Raw genomic sequence first — 20,593 nt, forward strand, 5'->3', positions numbered from 1 at the left:
GTCACCCGCCGCCACATGACTGCTCTCAATGAAGAGTGGGAAGGCAGGCGGACGCGGAGGTTGGAAGCGCCCAAGTCTGATGGCTGGAGAGCTGGAGCGCGCGGGAAGCTTCCCAAACAAACACCCGGTTTTGTCTCCACCAGATTTATTTGCCCTCGGTACCTCCACCCGAGTAGGCGCAACCCCGATGCAGTTAATGCCTTGACAGCATCGCCCCCCAATTCCTCCCGCGCGGGCATTTTACAAGGCCTGGTGACCACGACCTTCAGCCCTGAGCCAGGAGGCCTCTGGGCCTCCCTTTTGGTGTGGTCTCAACTATACACTTGGGAATGGCAAAGCCCCTGGCCGGCGACGGGGTCGGGGTTGCACCTGACCCGAGGAGGCATTGGGCGGCCTTCCTTTTTCCCCTGCTTCATTCCGTAAAGGGTGCCACCGACTTCTCGGGTCTCGATCTCCCTCTCCCACTCCTTTCCCCGCCTCAGCCAGCTGATTCCAAACGGAGACCCAGCACAATAGGGAAGCGGGGCTGAGACCAGCTCGGACATTCCATTACTCAATCTTATGTGAACTCGCGCCCTCATCAGATGCGGGTCAGGAATAGGACACCCGTGAGCGCCTCGTGGGAAGACAGAAGCACAAATAGAGGTGATAAGATGATGTACTGGGACGGGACTGAACTGTTGGGGTCAGAGTTCGGTACTTAGCAGTTACTGACTTCATTAATAGAAATCCGATGGACAAGGTTGCCACTCTCCCCTGGGCTTTGGTGTCACAGGCAAAGCCTTCTCCAGACTGCCCCCTGGGCTGGGAATTGCGTCCAGAGTCACAGGCCGCCAGACCCACCCCATGTGTCCCCAGGCGCACTCTCCAGTGGAACTTCCCTAGGAAAGGAGACCGTCCCGAGAGGCTGTGGTGCGCCTGGGACTCCCCGACCCCTGCCGCAACATCCCTGCCACCCCTTTGGAGTGAACCCAGCGGGGATCCCGCCCGACGCCGACCGCACTGGGCCAAATCCGCGGCGCGCCTCTGCTGGGCACCTCCCACCGCCAGCTTCGCCCCTCCTCTCTCCCGGCCGCGAGTCCTCCGCGGCTGGTTCAATCCCCGCGGGGATCCGGAGCGCGGCTGCCGGTTTGCGCCCTGTCTCCCGCCGCTCTCACAGCGCAGCCCGGCCGGGGGCCCCCGCGCGCCGGCAGCTCTAGGGGGAGCGCGTCGCGCTGACTGGGCGTGCTCAGCCGCGGAGCGCCGGGGCGCCGCTGGAGCTAGGCGCATGCACTCGCCGGGCCGGGCCGTCCAGGGGCGCAGCGCGCAGGGGGCCGCTCTCGCCGACGCCCTGGCCAGTCTGGGCAGGACGCGGGCCAGGATGGCCTCCCTCACCGCATACGGTAACAGGGGCCGTCGCGGGTTCCGGGGGCGGCGGGGCGGAAGGAAGGGGCCCAGGGAGCCGTCGAAACACCCGGGGAAACTTCGAGGTTCGCCTCCGCGGGAGGTCTGGAAGGGAGGGAGTCGGAGGCCGAGCGCCCAGCTCCTGGGGCTGTGGGGGCCGATACTCCGCGGGGTTTCGGGCTGCGGGTAACCCGGGAACCGGGTGTCTGCGGGAAAAACGCCTCAAATTTGGGAGGCTCTGGGAGCTTCGGGACTCCAGAAACATTCCCCTCTCTTCCGACCACTCAGAGGAAGGGACGCGGGTGTTAAGTCCTCCTCTAGCGGGGTGAGGCTTGGAGTTGGGAGATGTGCGTTCAGTCAGCGCTTATCTTGTCCCTGACTGACCTTGGACAAGTTATTTAAACTTTTCTGCCCCTGCATTTCTCCGTCTGTAAATGAGAGATGAGAACATCTCTCTGACAGATGCTGTGGAGTTAAAATAATACGCACTGTAACATGTTTTTAATGCAAAAAAGAAATCAGTTTGGAAATAAAAGTTTATGAAAAAGGAAGGCATTCATCGTTCCCCTGCCCATTGTTTTGTTAAATAAATATATTTGAATAGACATATACATATATACATGTATGGTGTTGCACGGTTCTGAAGAAAAACAAAATGACTGTGTGAAGGTTTCAGGCTCAGCTAGAAATCCCAGCGCGCTGGGGAAGCCAGCAAGGCTTCTTATCAACGTTCTTGCTTGTGTGGATAAAGCAGTTCTCTTTAGTCCTTTATCAGAAATACTGCTGAGACTTGGTTATAGGAAGCAGAAACTCAAGTAGACCTCCCTCCCTTCCTCTTGCTTGCAGTCAGTTGCTGCGATAAGATCTAGATTTGGCATTTTAAACGGGAAGGCTGTGAGCAATTGATGGGAAATGTTCTGCAGGGACATCTCAAAGCCCGGGGTGGGTGGGACGGAAATTGCTATTCTTTGGTGTGGAATCTTCATTCTCTAGGCCAGTGATGTCCCCTGCTCATTTTACCAAGGTTAACAGGGTCAGTCTCTTTCTCTGGATTTAAATTGTTTAAAATGATCATTCAGGTGTCTCAGGGGGTTTGCAATTGATGCCTGGGAACCAGTAACAAATTGTGAGCAGATTACAAATTTCAGTCTAGTGGCCTATTTCTTCTTTCTTCCAACCCCCCTCACCCGCGCCCAGAACATTTTTGCTGGGATTTAAGTTGTTCTTACCTGCACGCACATTTAACACTCAACATTGTGGTTCCTGGGTTACCATCTGGGGATAATTCAATATGCTGATGGCATTTTAGGCATATTCATTGGCAAAACATCTATTTTTACACCTTTTCCTATCAGAGGGATCTGACTTCTGTTTCTTTACATCATTTTAGATTTTGTATGCTGCCCCATGGATACTGTCGGTAAGAGGTTTACATAGTGATCAGTTCTGTACATTTCTAGAAGCTTTAAAAGCTTAATTGAGCACCCAGGTGGAGAAAATGAAGTCAGAATAAGTGAAATCATTTTGAAAAGAAGTATATTTCAGTAATTAAAGGAAAAAGGTGGCAGATCTTTTTTGGTTTTTGGTGATTAAGAATTACACAGGTTTCTCATTAAACCCTTAAAGAGAACTGAAGCAGATTTAAATAAAGATATCAATTAGAATTTCTGCTTGACACATTCTCCTCCTGCATCCATCCCTAAGATGATGCATATACTTGGCCACAAAATCCACATTAATTCTTAGATCTGTAGCAGTGTGATCTAAATGATGACGTAATAAATTAGTCTATCAGGGTGTTCAACCTAGCGAACAAGTTAAGGAAAAAAGCATTGAGCACATTTAATACATTTTTAACCCACTGGATACTGTTGAGATCATTATCTGATGAGAGCTTGGCCCAGCACTGGAACCCTCCACAAATCTTCTCTCTGACAATTGAATTCCTTGTAAAAAATGTCCCCTGCCAATTCTATTGTAGTTGGGTTTAGGTATCATGATGGGGGATGATCTAAACTTTTTGCCTGGAATTTACAGGGTTCAATTTTTATATTTAATTAACTGATTTAATAAATGCTTTATTCTTATCTTTAGCACAGGGGCTGCCAAGAGAATGAACAGTTACACTGTAGACCATGACCATGTGTTTTAGGTTCATAAGGTGAGAGAGAAATTTGGCTTATGTAGGCATTTCATTAGCAGCAGCCTCCAGTAATCTTCATTAACTTCCCTTCTAATATGCATTTCTGATCCTGTTCTTTCTGCATTTTGATCCTGCTCTTTTTGTATTTTGAGCTTGCTCTTTCCACATTTTAGTATGAATTTTTACTTTCAGGCTGCCATGTAGACTCACATTCTAGAAATGAGAAATGAGATTAGGATAATCAATAACTCTATTGCCCTCCAGTAAAAATATGTTCAGTGAATGATGTGATTTTTATAATTCTGGGTTTTTAAAGCTTCAACCCTTTATACTCACCACTGACATTTCTTTTCTTGTCCTTTAAATGGTTTAGGTTCTTAACCACTTTAACTCATTATATAGCCATGCGCATGAGACTAAGGATGGGAGACAAGTATCTTTTAGAGAGAAATGACTGGGACTTTACTTGTTCTTGGCCATATAAAGGAAGGCACAGAGGCTGTGTCCCCACCTGAACCAGGAAAGGTGTTGTGGTTAGACCCACAGGCCTGGCATGGACCTGTCAGCCCTGATGAGGCTTAATAAGGAGCTCAAAGAGCTGATAGAGCATAGTGATGGCTGTTTCAGATAGGGAAGGCCTCTCTGAGGAGATACTTGAGCAGAGAACTAAATGAAGAAAAGGAATGAGGCATTCCATTATATGGGGAAAGAAGATTCTTGGCAAAGTGAACAGTAAGTGCAAAGGCCCTGAGGCAGGAATGAGCTTGTCGCGTTCAAGGCTAGCTAGAAGGTCATTGTGGCTAGAGTAGAGAGAGCAAGAAGAAGACAGGAAGACAGTGCAGTCTGAGCCGGTGGTGTTATATAACTCCTCTCCCCTCATTTTCCTCCTACCTCTTGATTCTGTGTGTGTGGACTCCTTCTGCTAATGCTGATGTTTGCCTGGATTCTCTCAACCTTTTAAATAATTTGACTCTCAACCATGTGGATGACATTGATTAGATACCTCCCAGATGCTAAACAATGGCCCCATGTGCAGAGTCAGTCTCGTAGTTGGAGACCTATAAACTAGAGCACAAAGTTTTCAGAGTGGTAAGTAGAAGTGTGGGGTGTGCCTGGACACGAAGATAATAGTAATAGCACTTTATGTGAATTAGCTCAGTTAATCTTCACAACAACCTTTAAGACATTGATCCAAAGCAAGCCCTATATTCATTTGAAGAAGTTGAGGCACAGATAGGTTAGGGAACTTACTTAGGGAGTGTAATGACAGCTAAGCCTAACTGTGGAATGTGGGAATCAACTGGGGCGAGAAGACATGAGAGACTAGGACATCATTTCCCCTCCCATGACTTCATCTTTATGCAGGTGACTCCCACATAGCAGTGACCAATTAGAACTTCTTTCTTGCATATGCTATGCTTGTATAGCTTGCTGTCTGCCAGACTACTTGTGTGCTCTTCTCTCTTTGTGTTAGCATTCACAAACTCCGTGTGTCCAAAACAACTCCCATCTTCCTCTCCCGTCCCTATTTCCTATAAAGTGTCTGCAACTACTGAGCTCTAACTATGTGCCAGGCTCTAGCCTGAACCCAGGGTTACCAGAACGAATAAGATCCCCCGCTATTTCTCTCACAGATGGCAGAGTCAGCTGGAGGAGACAGACTCCTAAGTGGAGAATTACAGTGCAGTGTTGTAGGGGAAGGGCTGGGTAGGGTGAGGGATGGGCCAAAACAGTTTCCTGGAGGAGGAGATTGGGAGAAGGCCAACTGGAGAAGGAAGGCATTCCAGGGAGCAACAGCAATGTGAACGAAGATGAAGGGGAGAAATGTCAGGGGTGTGAAGGCAGCCGCTAGTAGCATGGTGCTGGTAGGTGGAACATGACATCTGAGACAGAGTGGCTACAGGTTGAAAGGGGCCAGCATGCTCTCTACCCAGTCACCCTGGAATCCTGGAAGTCATTGTGGAGTCCTCCCTTACCAGCACATACTAACAGTGACCTTGAGTAAATTTTTGTTTCTTTGTTTTTTGAGACAAGGTCTTGCTCTGTTGCCCAGGCTGGAGTGCAGTGGCATGATCCTGGCTCGTTGCAGCCTCCACCTGCCTTGCTCAAGCGATCTTCCTTCATCAGCCTCCAGAGTACTGGGACCACGGCTGTGGGACACCATGCCAGGCTAATTTTTAATTTTTTTTTTTTTTTTTTTTTTTTTTTTTGAGTAGAGACAGGTTCTTGATATGTTTCCTAGACTGGTCTTGAATTCCTGGGCTAAAGCGATCCTCCTGCCTCGGCCTCTCAAATCCCTGCTGGGACTACAGGTGTGAACCACCACTCCTGACCTGACCTTGAGCAAATTAATTCACCTTCTGTGCCTCAGTTTTCTGTTCTGTAAAATGGGATCACTGTGACGTTTAAACGCAATAGTACTGTCAAGTGCGCGGGAGCAGTATGTAGTACTCAGTAAGCATTAGGTATTATTATCAACTCCGTCTCCTAGCCAGTATACTCTCAATCACCAAGTCCTGTTGGTCCTTTTTCCTTAACATCTTTCAACTTTGCTTTCTCCTTGCCCTGCCCACTGCTCTTATGCTAGTCCAGGCCACCATCATTGCCCACTTTGGCTGCAATAATGGCCTCCCAACTGGTTCCTTTGCCTGTAGTCCTGGCTCCTTTGGATTACACTTGCAAATCTGATCCTGTTGTTCCTTGTTTAAAATTCTTCAATGGCTCTTCTCTGTGTAGGGGTAAAAATCTAACTTCCTGCCCTTCTCTCTTGTTGCCTTTGACCCTAGCATCCCACCCTCTGGGAGAGAGGTTGTTTGAGGCCTTCTCAGGTTTCTGGACCTTGGTGCATGCTCTGAACACACTCCCTCCTTCTTTAGAAGGCCCCCTCTCCTTTCCCCTTGACATTCTCTATCTGACTTGGTGCTTCTCCTGGGACTTCTTAGGGTAAGTCCTTTCCATAGCAGGTGCTAATTTTGTATTGCAATGAGTACTTCCCTCTGTGGGTTGTAAAACTCAGATGGCAAGGACCAGCTATTTTATCTTTGTGTTCCTTGTGCCTTGCACAGCATCTGGCACATAGTAGGTGACCAGTGCTTGGGTGTGTGACTGACTGAGGGAATGAATAGAGTATAGCAGGGGGCAGTACACCATGCAGAAGTTTTAAAAACTCCTTTTTCCTATTGCAAATAATAAGCAAAATAACTTTTACCCTTCAGAAAAGACAAACAAGCAAAAGAACAAAAGCGTCCAGACTACATGGTGAGATCAGGTGCATGCTAGCTGGCTGGGACTCATTCTTTAGCTACTAGATAAATCCAAGGAGCTCTTTGATGACTTCTCTTGTTTTTGCCCTACATCACCTGACATGCATGTTATTATGCAACCAAGACACTCATGGTCAACATTGATTAGGATCCTTTTGATTAAGAAGCTGCAGCAAAGCATGTACTGATTATTTTTTGACCTTCAGCCCTTCATATTTTGTAAATTTCTCTGTGGGGTAAAATTAAATTAATTTTTTTTATTCTGAGGAGCAGTATTTTAATTCTTTCCTTTAAAACGATATGTATTTTTTTGTAACAGTGTCATAGTCTGCTCTGGGCTACTACATAACAAAATACCAAAGTCTGGGTGGGTTAAACAACAGAGATTTATTTCTCATAGTTTTGGAGGCTAGAAGTCCATGATCAAGGTGCTGGCAGATTTGATGTATGGTAAGGGCCTGTTTCCTGGCTTGTAGATAGTCGTCTTCTTGCTGGATGCCCACGTGGCCTTTCCTTGGAGTGTGCTCAGGGACAGAGTGGGATCTCTGTCTCTTATAAGGGGACTAATCCCATCACCAGGGGCCCATCCTCATGAACAAGAAGATAGATGAGATATAGATTACCCAGCTAGGAGGAAAGAATAGGTCTTGAATATTAACTTTTTTCATAAACCTATAAAATACACAGGAAATGTGGACTAAATCAGCACATTGATATTTCTGAGGAACACACACATGTATACATGTACATACACAAGTAAACTACATTTTTTTTCTTACTAGTCAGTTCTCTAGAACATTTATAAACAATTTAGAGTGCTTTTTAAAAAATCTAAAATCTAAACCCAATTATGTTCCAAATGCCCCATCCCCAAATACCATCACACTGGGGGTTAGTGAGGGCCTTAACATATGAATTTTGGGAGGACACATTCAGCTCACAACAAATAGCAATGTGGCTTTTTCTACTAGAATGTAGTCCTAGACACGGAGTCCACAGCTCCCAAGGAAGTTTCTAGAACAAACAATTTAACCTAGGCTTTGTGAGTGCTTACTGTGTGTCAAGCACTGTTGTAGGTTCAGGAAGCAAAACAAAAACAAACGAAAAACACACAAACAAACAAAAAACCCAAAAAAAAACCTGTCTGTTTCATGGATCTTATGATGTAATAATAAGGCACGAATCTTTACCTCTTGAAGATAATGAAAATAGAATATAAGATTTTCAACACTGAATCAAGTAGGTGTAAATAGGAAAGGAAAGGCTTTTCTCTAATTAGGGTTCATGAAAGGGCTTTTGTCACAGTGCCTGCTGCTAGAAGTGGAATCAAAGGGAAGCCGGGATAATGAGCACCAGACACAGTATTTAAAATGCAGGAAAGGTGATTCAAGTATTTGAAAGCTTACTGAAGGCTTTGGCAAACATTTCTTGTGCCTTCTATGCATCAGGCCGAGGGCAGGGTTTGAGGATGCAAGATGAGTAAAAGATGACTTTGCCCTCTGGGAGTCTGGGTCTCACTCAGGTCTCATGCAGGTTACAGAGGAGGATACTACTAGAACTATTACTACTTCAACTAGTATCTCTCCTGCCTGTCTTCTAGTGAAGTGGCACATAATAAATGAAAAAACATTGTGAAAAGAGCAATACTGTCTTTATTTTATAACAGTAATAAAGAGATCTGTTTGTACAGGAAAAGTTCTTTCTAGTGGAAACACACTTTATACCCTCTGACTGATTTTTCAGCACCTTAGGGAGAGACTTCCCAAGTCACCACTTTCTACCTGGGACCAGCCTGTGTCTACTATATGTTTTTTGAATGGATGAATTTCAGTCACAACAAAAAGAAAGTCCAGGTCCAGGGAGGTTAGGTGAGGAAATAGAGGTTACCCAGCTAGGGGGAAAGAATAGGTCTTGAATCAGCAAACATGGACTAAATCAACACATTGATATTTCTGAGGAACACACACATGTATACATGTACATACACAAGTAAACTACATTTTTTTCTTACTAGTCGGTTCTTTAGAACCTTTTATAAACAATTTAGATTGCTTTTTAAAAAATCAGATGCAGTAAGTATTATAACTCACTCTATACAATAAACATATATTTTGCAAATTAAATGGTATTTCTAGTACACCAGTGTAGGTAGTTATTAAAGGAATCAGATGGTGAATATTTTTGCAAAGTCAGTAGTTATGCATCATTCTTCTGTTTGGTAAGTTCTTGGGTTTCATCTGTCCGTGTATATAAGCAGGCTTGTAATATATTTTGAAAGGTTTAATGAAAACCTTTTCTTTGTAACATTTCTCCTTACTTTCTTGTGAGTGAGATGTTTGTTTGCTCAGGCTTTGTGGATTGTGGATTTCAGGAGAAGGCTTTACCTCAGCTTCTAGTCCCTGTATCTTTGTCAGGGAAATTGGTATCTTAACTGTCAACCTGGCCTATGCCTAAAATAAGGACTTTGGAGCTTCATAGTTTATAAACAATAATCAAGCAATTATAAGAATTAATGAAATTTCCCCCAAATCAAAGTGAAATTGATGACATGAAGATGAATAACTTAAAACAATTGCTTCAGTAAATACTGCCTACTTCTTGGGCTAGACTCATGTCAAGGTATCAGTTCTGGTTCTCCCACTTTCTAGTTGTGTGACGAAGAGCTAATGACTTAACCCTCCAGGTATCATTGCCTCAATAGAAAAGAAAGGGGAGGAGCCAATCATTCTTGTATTATTTCTTTTCTTTTTTATCTTTTTTGTACTTTAGGTTCTAGGGTACATGTGCACAATGTGCAGATGTGCAGGTTTGTTATATATGTATACATGTGCCATGTTGGTGTGCTGTACCCATTAATTCGACATTTACATTAGGTATATCTCCTAATGCTATCCCTCCCCCCTTCCTCCACCCCACAACAGGCTCCAGTGTGTGATGTTTCCCTTCCTGTGTCCAAGTGATCTCATTGTTCAGTTCCCACCTATGAGTGAGAACATGCGGTGTTTGGTTTTTTGTCCTTGCGATATAGTTCGCTGAGAATGATGGTTTCCAGCTTCATCCATGTCCCTATATAGGACATGAACTCATCCTTTTTTATGGCTGCATAGTATTCCATGGTGTATATGTGCTACATTTTCTTAATCCAGTCTATCATTGATGGACATTTGGGTTGGTTCCAAGTCTTTGCTATTGTGAATATTGCCACAATAAACATACATGTGCATGTGTATTTATAGCAGAATGATTTGTAATCCTTTGGGTATATACCCAGTAATGGGATGGCTGGGTCAAATGGTATTTCTACTTCTAGATCCTTGAGGAATCGCCACATTGTCTTCCACAATGGTTGAACTAGTTTACAGTCCCACCAACAGTGTAAAAGTGTTCCTATTTCTCCATATTCTCTCCAGCACCTGTTGTTTCCTGACTTTTTAATCTTTGCCATTCTAACTGGTGTGAGATGGTATCTAATTGTGGTTTTGATTTGCATTTCTCTGATGACCAGTGATGATGAGCATTTTTTCATGTGTCTGTTGGCTGCATAAATGTCTTCTTTTGAGAAGTGTCTGCTCATGACCTTTGCCCACTTTTTGATGGAGTTGTTTGTTTTTTTCTTGTAAATTTGCTTGAGTTCTTTGTAGATTCTGGATATTAGCCTTTTGTCAGATGAGCAGATGGCAAAAATTTTCTCCCATTCTGTAGGTTGCCTGTTCACTCAGACGGTAGTTTATTTTGCTGTGCAGAAGCTCTTTAGTTTAATTAGATCCCATTTGTCAGTTTTGGCTTTTGTTGCCATTGCTTTTGGTGTTTTAGACATGAAGTCCTTGCCCATGCCTATGTCCTGAATGGTATTGCCTAGGTTTTCTTCTAGAGTTTTTATGGTTTTAGGTCTAACATTTCAGTCTTTAATCCATCTTGAATTAATTTTTGTGTACGGTGTAAGGAAGGGATCCAGTTTCAGCTTTCTACATATGGCTAGTCAGTTTTCCCAGCACCATTTATTAAATAGGGAATCCTTTCCCCATTTCTTGTTTTGGTCAGGTTTGTTAAAGACAAGATGGTTGTAGATGTGTGGTATTATTTCTGAGGGCTCTGTTCTGTTCCTTTGGCCTATATCTCTGTTTTGGTACCAGTACCATGCTGTTTTGGTTACCTTGTAGTATAGTTTGAAGTCAGGTAATGTGATGCCTCCAGCTTTGTTCTTTTGGCTTAGGATTGTCTTGGCAATGCGGGCTCTTTTTTGGTTCCATATGAACTTTAAAGTAGTTTTTCCCAATTCTATGAAGAAAGTCATTGGTAGCTTGATGGGGATGGTATGGAATCTATAAATTACCTTGGGCAGTATGGCCATTTTCACGATATTGATTCTTCCTATCCATGAGCATGGAATGTTCTTCCATTTGTTTGTGTCCTCTTTTGTTTCGTTGAGCAGTGGTTTGTAGTTCTCCTTGAAGAGGTCCTTCACATCCCTTGTAAGGACAAACCCATAGCCAATATCATACTGAATGGGCAAAAACTGGAAGCATTCCCTTTGAAAACTGGCACAAGACAGGGATGCCTTCTCTCACCACTGCTTTTCAACATAGTGTTGGAAGTTCTGGCCAGGGCAATCAGGCAGGAGAAAGAAATAAAGGGTATTCAATTAGGAAAAGAGGAAGTCAAATTGTCCCTATTTGCAGATGACATGACTGTATATTTAGAAAACCCCATCGTCTCAGCCCAAAATCTCCTTAAGCTGATAAGCAACTTCAGCAAAGTCTCAGGATACAGAATCAATGTGCAAAAATCACAAGCATTCTTATACACCAATAACAGACAAACAGAGAGCCAAATCATGAGTGAACTCCCATTCACAATTGCTTCGAAGAGAATAAAATGTCTAGGGATCTATTCTTGTATTTCTAACAATCTGAGTGGTCACCCTTCAGAACCCAGCCTAGTTTTGGCTGGCAGTCTAACTTGCCATTTACCTCGTGATGTGAAAGCCTCTCTGCATTTCCTATTCTTATGATTCTCAGGTGATTCTTTCAAGTAATGTCCTCTCACCTGAAATTAGTTGGAGATGGACTTCTCCTCATGGTAGTTACATAATATGTTCATTTTGTGATAATTTTCATTGAGTTGTGCACTTGGGATTTGGGTATTTTATTGTATCTGTGTTAAACTTAAATTTAAAAAATGTCCTTTCTTTTTATTTTTAAGGCCTTTCTGCCTTGGGGCAGGTCTTTCTTAAAAAGAAGCTCTTTGAATCACACAATGCTTGCCATTTCTCTCCTCAGCTTCAGTCTATGCATATTCTGAACTAATATATTTCTTGTGTTTCTCCCTTCCTGATTACACTCTTAATTCTCCCATTCCTAGCACAGGGCAGATCATATAGGTCCTTAAAAAGTCTTTGGTTGATTCCTAAGGCCTTGAGAGTTTTGCTTGTGGGCCTTAAAGTTAAGCTGTAGGTCAGTCCTTCTCAGTTTAATGGGACTGCAAATCATTTGGACATCTTTTGAAACTGAAAATACTGATTTAGTAGCTCTGGGGTGAGCCTGGAATTCTGCATTTCTAATGGACTCTCAGGTGGTGTAGCTGCTGCTGTTCAAGAGACTGCACTCGGAGGAGCAGGGTGATAGAGAACAGTAGTTAGTGCTTATATAGCGAATGCTACCATGACTTGTGCATGTGAACTGTATAAAGTGGCGCTGGTTAAAGGAACTAGACTTGGAATTATATTCTTTTAATTTAGACGTTTTTGATTGTGTTTTGCTTGATAGAAATCTGCTATATTCTCTATTTTGTTTGGCCAGTAGTGCAATATTAGAAAAAACCTTTGAAAAAAATTGGTAATTTATACACACCCACACACACACATACACACACAGAAAAGTGCACAGATAATAATATTTAATAATTGCCCCAGAAACCCCCCATTCACTAAGAAAAGACTTCTACTCTGATTTTTATCATCATAGATTAGGGTTGAAAAACATGGCTTGTAATGATATTGATTTATTTTTTAATTGTTGAGATTTGCTTTATGGTCTAATGCATGGTCAAGTTTTATAATACTTCACCTTGGGCTTAAGAAGAATATATATTCTCTGACTGTCAGATGAAGCATTCAGTAACTGTCCATTAAATTGAGATTAATTGTACTGTTTAAATTTTCAGTGTTTTTACTAAAATTTTGTTTGCCTATGCAATCAGTTATTAAGTATGTTAAAATCATTCTTTTGATGGTAGGTTTATCTGTTATTCCCTGTAGTTCTGTTAATTTTTGCTTCATAGGTTTCAGATTATTTTATTCTGGCCATATAGATTTAACATTTGTTTATATCTTCTTGGAGATTTGAACTTTGAACCTTTTATCATTATTACTCACCACCTTTATCCTTAATAATGCTTTTCGTCTTAAAGTCTTTTTCATCTAAAACTAGCATAGGTACCATGGCTTTATTTTGGTTAGTATCTGCTTGCTGCATCTTTATAAATATTTTACTTTCAACATTTGTGTCCTTATGTTTTAGATGTTTCTCTTACAAACAGCATTTAGTTGTTTTTTTTTTTTAATTTTTTTTTTTTTTAGAAATCCATCTCATAGTCTCTTAAATAGCAAATTTAGACCATTTACATGTATTGTTATTACTACTATATTTGAATTATTTTTAACCATTTTACTTTGTACTTTCTCGGTATTTTTCCTATGATTTTTCCCCTTCATTTATTTCCTTTTTCAAAGTTGAACTTTTTTGTTATATTCCTTCTCCCACTGTTCCTCACCACCCTACCCCATCCCTACCCCTTTGAACATAACAAACTGGTTTGGAAATTTAGTCTATTTCTACTGTTTTAATAATTGCCCTTGCACTTTTACTTCAATCTTACTTAACAAATTCTACACTTATTCATTATATTTTGTTTAACTAACTAAATTTAATATGTTAACCTCTCCTCCGAACAATACTTTGACTTTGAGCACCCAGCTCCTGGCTCATAGACTATTATTGTTTAGTATTTAACTTTTGTTATTTTTAAAACTTTCCTACATTAGACATTAAAATTATATTGACAGTAGAGTTACCCACATATTTACAAGAATTCCACATTCCGTGGAAAGACATAAATAGGCACTGTGCTTTCTTTTTTGCGGTGGTTAGGATGAAAGGTAAGATAGTTTGAGTGCTGAGATGGGCCTTATTTTCTTTTGTTATAAGATTGTATTGTTTATGAGTACGCCCCCAAATAATTTGAGATAAATAAAATGTGTGTTAGTTTTGTCCACACTTTTTTGTTGAGCAGTCCTCTGAAAACAGAGTAGATCCTGTTCTCTATGAGCCTCAATGTTAGCAAATCAGATAACTGACTGTCAAAGATGTAACACCAGATACAGGAGGAACCTGCCTAACCCAACTTGTGATATTAATCTGTCCTCCTTCTGTCTTTGCCTCTGCTCTCAATTACTTTTCTGGTGTAAGACAAACCTGGATTCTGATTCCAGCTTTGTAAGTTCCTGTGAGTGTGACTCTGGGCAAGTTCTTTAATTTTTTGAGCCTCTAATTCCTCATCTGCATAATAGAGTTACCTTACTTTAAAGGAGTTGTTTTGAAGCTTAAATAATGGGTATAAATGAAATAATAAATGTTCAGCATAGTGCCTGACAAAGAGTGGGTGCTCAGTAACCGATGGTGTCTAATTCCATGACCTTTTCTTTTTCCTAGATAATTTTACAGAATTTATATTCTAGGTTTGCCCTGCCATAATCTCTGCACCTCTTTATTTCTTTTAAAAAATTATAGTGAACTATAATATACATGTAGACAAGTGAGGAAGAAAAATGTATAATGTAATATATAATTATAAAATGAATACCATGTGGCCACCACCTTGGTTAAGAAACAGAACACTTCCAGCATCGCTGAACCCACCCCCACCCTATACTCTTTCATAACACAAACTCACTTCTTCCGCATCAGTGGAACCACCATGCTGACCTTTGTGCTAATTATTTTGTTGCTTTTCTTTACAGTTTTACCATCCATTATGCATTAATAAACAATATAATTTAGCTGTGTTTGTTGTTGAAGCTTTTATAAGTAGAATCACAGATATTTTCGGTTTGCTTCTTTCATTCCATATTTTGCTTGTGAGATTCATAATATTTTTGTAGCTTCTCTTTATTAATTTTCTTTGCTGTATGGATTCCATCTTATGGATATCTTGTTTCTTGTAAGTATGAAATAAAAATATAACTGGAGGTTACAGTGAACTGAGATCCCGCCATTGCACTCCAGCCTGGGCAGCAAGAGTGAGGGCAAAACTCTGTCTCAAAAAAAACAAAAAGCTAACACTAATTGAATAGGTTCTATGTGGTAGGTCCTGTTATATAAAGACTTTCTCATGTATTACATAATCAAATGCTTATATAATATTATAATATAAGTGCCTTTATCATTCCTATTTTACATATGAGGAAACAGAGCCACATAGAGAAGAAATAATGGGTCCAGGGGTTGGAACAGACTGTTTAATCTGGATACTGACTCTAGAACCCACAATTTTCATTAATCTAATTCATAGTCTCAAGTTTTCCCACGAGTTACATGATTTTATCATTTAACTCTAGGTGGTTCTTAAAGGATTAAATGGATATTCAGGCTCTTCTGTAAAATCTAGCCTTTTTGTTTTAATTTCAGTAGTAAGAACACCTTCCTTCATGTCATCACTTTGCACTTGCAATTACCATGACTCTTCGTACTTTTGCTCTTGGAGTCTTTTCAAAATATTGCCACCAAAATTATTGCCCTGGTTTTACCATTCAGACTTGATTCAAATTGGCATAGTTTTACTGTTCATAGCCTCTTCCTAGGCATTCATTTCCTAATTCAAGCACTCTGCTTCTTTGTTGATTACTAATTTCTCATTAAGCTTTTCTTCTTCATTCATTTTCTCTTCCCCATTCATAGTCATTTCTGTGCTTGTAAATCTCTCTCTCTGATTGTATACATTTTTTGATGCCATTGACCTGTCCTGTGAAAGTCTTCTTCCTTCCAAAATCTTATAAGGATAGATCCCTAGAGAAGAGTTTAAAAAGAATGAGGAATGACAACTTTTGAGTACTTAGTTTGATATGTTTTAAGTCTGAATTTTATTGATTCAGCAGATTCCACAAATATATATAGAATTATTTGCCAACTATGCATTTTATGTAGCTGATTTATTTTTTTAAACCATACCTCCTCCCCTGCCCCCTAAAAGTGAGATAAGTACTATTGTCACCATTTGCAGGTAGAGGAACCAGTATTTAAGGAAATTAAACAGCTTGGCCATGTTCAAAGAGGTTATGTGTAGCAAAGCTGGGCTTCCAACTTAGGGCTTCTGACTCTTAGCCCAGTGCTTTCTCTTTGATCACAGCAACCTCTCTGAAATTAATAGGAAGGAGAATTAGTCATTTGTTTGTTCCTTCTTTAATTTTGTTCTTTCCTTTTTTAAAACCAATGAACATTCATTGAGCATTTACCTTATGCCAGCCACAGCACTAAACTCTGGAAATTACAAATCAGATAACATTTGGGTCTTCCCTGGACAAGCTCATGGTTGAGGAGATGTGTAAACCAGTGCAATCTTGCATGCCCAGTGCTATTATTGGAGGTGTGGCTAGCTGTTCAGTAAGCATTCTAGAGATTGGAGATGTTTCTTAGGGAAGGAGTTGGCCACATACACTTGCTAGACTTAGTTTTCCCATATTAAAAATAGTTTTAAAAATATTTCCTAGCATTTACCTTTCTGTTTTTGAACGTGCAGTGGCCTCTGAGAGCCACCACTGTTTCTCTGTCCTCTGGCTTGCCGCCTGCTTTTGTCAATACTTCCCAACTGCTTTCAAACCAAGAGCACCTATAGAAAACCCCTTAAAAATGACTCCTATTCCTGGCTTCTCTGTCCAGGTATCTGCTGTTCTTTCCTCCTAAGAACATTCACCTACAAAGCCATCTTCTCTGTCAATCCACATTGTGTTCCCATTAAAGTCTGAATTGATATGTTTCTAGGCAACTTTTCTCTTTGGATGCATTTGACTGAATCCTAATATTTATTTATTTCCCTCAGACCTATACTTTTCACCATTATACATCAGAATTTTCTTATTGCCACATAATGTTCAAATGCTGCCTTTTGGCCAGTGTTGCAACTATTTAATATGACTCTTCTAACCTGTAGTGGCTTATATTAGACAACATGTATTTATTGTAATATTTCAAAATCACTTACACCCTATGTTAATTTTTTTAGATAACAAATTAAAAGGAAGTTACAGAAGAGTTCCCAAACAGCTCCCGTTCCCACATATACCCCCCTGTTATCAATATCTCCCGCTGGAGTGGTGCATTTGTTACAATCGATGAACCTGCATCAACACGTCATAATCACCCAAAGTCCGTAGTCTATATTAGGGCTCACTCTTGGTGGTTGTATATCCTATGGGTTTGGGTAATTTAATAATGACTTGTATCCGCCATTATAGTATCATACAGACTAATTTCATTGCCCTAATAATCCTATGTGCTCTTCCTGTTTATTCCTTCCCTCCGCTCTGACCCCTGGCAACCACTAATCTTTTTATTGTCTCCATCGTTTTGCCTTTTCCAGAATGTCACATAGTTGGAATCATAAAGAATTTGCCCTTTTCAGATTGGTTTCTTTAACTTAGTATTATGCATTTAAGGTTCCTCCATGTCTTTTCATGGCTTGATAGTTCATTTCATTTTAGTGCTAAATAATATTCCATTGTCTGGATATACCACAGTTTTATCTTCCATTCTTCTACGGAAGGTCATCTTGGTTACTTCCAAATTATGGCAACTATGAATAAAGCTGCTAGGATATGCCATGGTTTTATTTTCCATTCCTCTACGGAAGGACATCTTGGTTACTTCCAGGTTATGGCAATTATGAATATAGCTGCTATAAACATCTATATGTAGGATTTTTTTGGTGGACATAAGTTTTCAGCTTCTTTGGGCAAATACCAAGGGGTGTGATTGTTGGATGGTATGGTAAGAGTATGTTTACTTTTGTAAGAAATTGCCAAACTGTCTTCTAGAGTGGCTGTACCATTTTATATTCTCACCAGCAATGAATAAGAGGTCCTGTTGCCAGCATTTGGTCTTGCCAGTGTTCCAGATTTTGGCCATTCTAATAAATGTGTAGTGGTATTTTATGTTTGTTTTAATTTGCATTTCTCTGGTGTCTGACGTGGAGCATCTTTTCATGTGTATATTTGCCATCTGTATATCATCTTTGGTGATGTGTCTGTAAAAGTGGCCCCTTTTTTTTAAGTCAGCTTATTTGTTTTCTTATTGTTGAGTTTTAAGAGTTCTTTGTATATTTTGTCTAACAATCCTTTATCAGATATGTGTTTTACAAATGTTTTCTCCCAGTCTGTGGCCTGTCTTCTCATTGTTTGTATTATCTTTCATAGAGTAGCAGTTTTTTTTTTTTTTTTTGAGACGGAGTCTCGCTCTGTCGCCCAGGCTGGAGTGCAGTGGCCGGATCTCAGCTCACTGCAAGCTCCGCCTCCCGGGTTTACGCCATTCTCCTTTCTCAGCCTCCCGAGTAGCTGGGACTACAGAAGCCCGCCACCTTGCCCGGCTAGTTTTTTGTATTTTTTTAGTAGAGGCGGGGTTTCACCGTGTTAGCCAGGATGGTCTCGATCTCCTGACCTCGTGATCCGCCCGTCTCGGCCTCCCAAAGTGCTGGGATTACAGGCTTGAGCCACCGCGCCCGGCCAGAGTAGCAGTTTTTAATCCAGTGTATATCCATTATTTTTTCCATGGGTCTTGTCTTTGGCGTTATATCTAAAACATCACTGCTGTCTAGATTTTTTTGCTATGTTATCTTCTAGGAGTTTTTAAATTTTGTGTTCCTGCAATGTTTCATAAACAATTTCAAGTACTCCTGATCCAGATTTGAGCTCTCTTCTGCCATGTGCTGTCAGTGTGACCTTGGGCACGGTGCTCAGTCACCTGGATTCTCAGCCTTTCCATCAGAGATGTGAGGGTGGCACCTACCTCGTGCATGAAATGTTGTGGGTGAAAATGCTGATACGCAATGCACCTGTGAGGCTTTGGTTTCTTTTGCCCCCCTCTGCCTAGAACGTTTTCTGTTCACAGTAATGAGGAAATAGATGCCTGTGCTGCACTTTTAGCTTTTGAGGGCATTGCATCCACCCCTCTCTGTCTCCACTGCCACTCCTCCCATGGTTTGACCAACACTATTTCTCATCAGAATACTGCAGCAACCTCACAAATGTCTTTCTACTGTCATCTCACTGTCCTCCAATCTGTCCTGGAAACTGCCACAAAGTAATCTTTTTAAAACAAAAATAGGATTCTGCTTTCTAGGCAGAAGCCAAACTTGTTAACTTGGTTTACAAGACCCTTTGCAACCTGGCTGCTGCTCATCTCTCCTTTCCTTACTGCATTCAGCTGCTAACCCACGAAGCTGCCTGTGGCCTCTCAGCCTCCAGAGGATGGAGGACGGGGATGACAGCTCTCCTGCATGCATCGTTTCCCTCAATTCATCCGCTTCTTGCCCAGTCAGATAGTACTCACCTTTTAGGTTTTCATTAGGATGTTAATTTTCCTCCTGGAAACCTTAACTGATACTCTTTAGTCTATAGTCTGGATCAGGCACCCTCTCTCCTGTCTAAGCCCCTGCCCCCAAATGCCCAAGCACCCTTCACTCTCCCATCGTAATAATGGTGACATGAAACTGAAATTGCCTGTGTGTGGCTGTCTGGGTTGTTTATTGAAATGTTCAAAGTGCCCATCCCAGGGTCTGGCACCTGGCTGTCCCTAAGCATCAATACCAATAAATGAATATGGGACTACCGGTGTCATAGACATAGATAGCTGATTTATTTACCACCAGTCATATATTTACATTGTGGTCATGGTGTCTACTAGGTTATAATTAACCTTCTTGTCTTTTATTTTCTTAACAGACAAAGATGTGAGCAGCGGAAGTTATAACCTTTCCTCTGCAACAACGGGCAGCTACTACAGTTGTGTCAGCCAGATCACCATAGGTGAGCACTAGTGTCATTTTGATTTTTTTAAAGAATATTATTGCCTGGAAAAGCTGGAGGTCGAGGGGGCGGCTGGGGAAGGAGAGGGAAGAAAATGTAAATGCATAGACATTTATTTTCAGAATCAGAGCAATTGCTTGTGGACTCACCTTTCTGGATCGCCCTCTTGTGGATATTTACTGCTTTTGCATGGAATTAGATGGAGGAAATGTCCAGGGAGATAAGTCATCTCTTGTTCCTAGATCTTCATCATTTGATTTAACCCTTTCGTTTATGTAGCACCTGTACTATTATGCACTTGATAGTACAATCGAGTTGCTTTTTAAAGATTTATATTAGTCTATTTTTAAAAGAAATTAGCGCAAATTGAAAATGCATGGTAAAGTCTACTCTTTGCTGTTTGGAGAACATGCTAAGCAAGTGTTAGAGTGATGCTGAAAATCAAAGTGAGACTTTTTCTCCTTGTTATGCTCACTCAACCTTAAACACCAGTTACTTTGGTCGCAAGTAGAAGAGTGAACTGCGCCATTTTTCTTTTGGATGAATCCTTCTCCTTTCCATTTCCTTTTAAAACTTTCTTGATTCTAGAATGTTGGGCAGTGACTTAGAGATCAGAAAAGAAAAATGAAGATAATAGTTACAGCTTATGCTTATTTTGCACTTATTGCCTGCCAGCTGCTCGTGACTCCCTGCATACATTATTTTACTTAATCAGAAGTCTATGAGCAAGTT

At 41.2% G+C, this 20,593-nt stretch overlaps 1 protein-coding gene across 8 annotated transcripts in view; it reads left to right on the forward strand.

The window, feature by feature from the left end:
- Positions 1–1,096: 1,096 nt before the first annotated feature.
- The window catches only part of ANO4 (anoctamin 4), a 413,826-nt gene continuing 394,329 nt past the window's right edge, over positions 1,097–20,593 (forward strand). For all 8 annotated transcript variants that reach the window (XR_012420534.1, XM_015431432.4, XM_005571998.5 and 5 more), the window contains exons 1-2: positions 1,097–1,382; positions 19,778–19,861. Coding sequence is in view for 7 of the 8 variants with exons in the window: in XM_015431432.4 (XP_015286918.3) it covers positions 1,268–1,382; positions 19,778–19,861 (199 nt within the window). In the remaining variant the exon portion in view is untranslated. The remainder of the gene's footprint in view (positions 1,383–19,777; positions 19,862–20,593) is intronic.

The sequence above is a fragment of the Macaca fascicularis genome, chromosome 11 (genome assembly GCF_037993035.2).
Source record: "Macaca fascicularis isolate 582-1 chromosome 11, T2T-MFA8v1.1".
Lineage (NCBI taxonomy): Eukaryota > Metazoa > Chordata > Mammalia > Primates > Cercopithecidae > Macaca > Macaca fascicularis.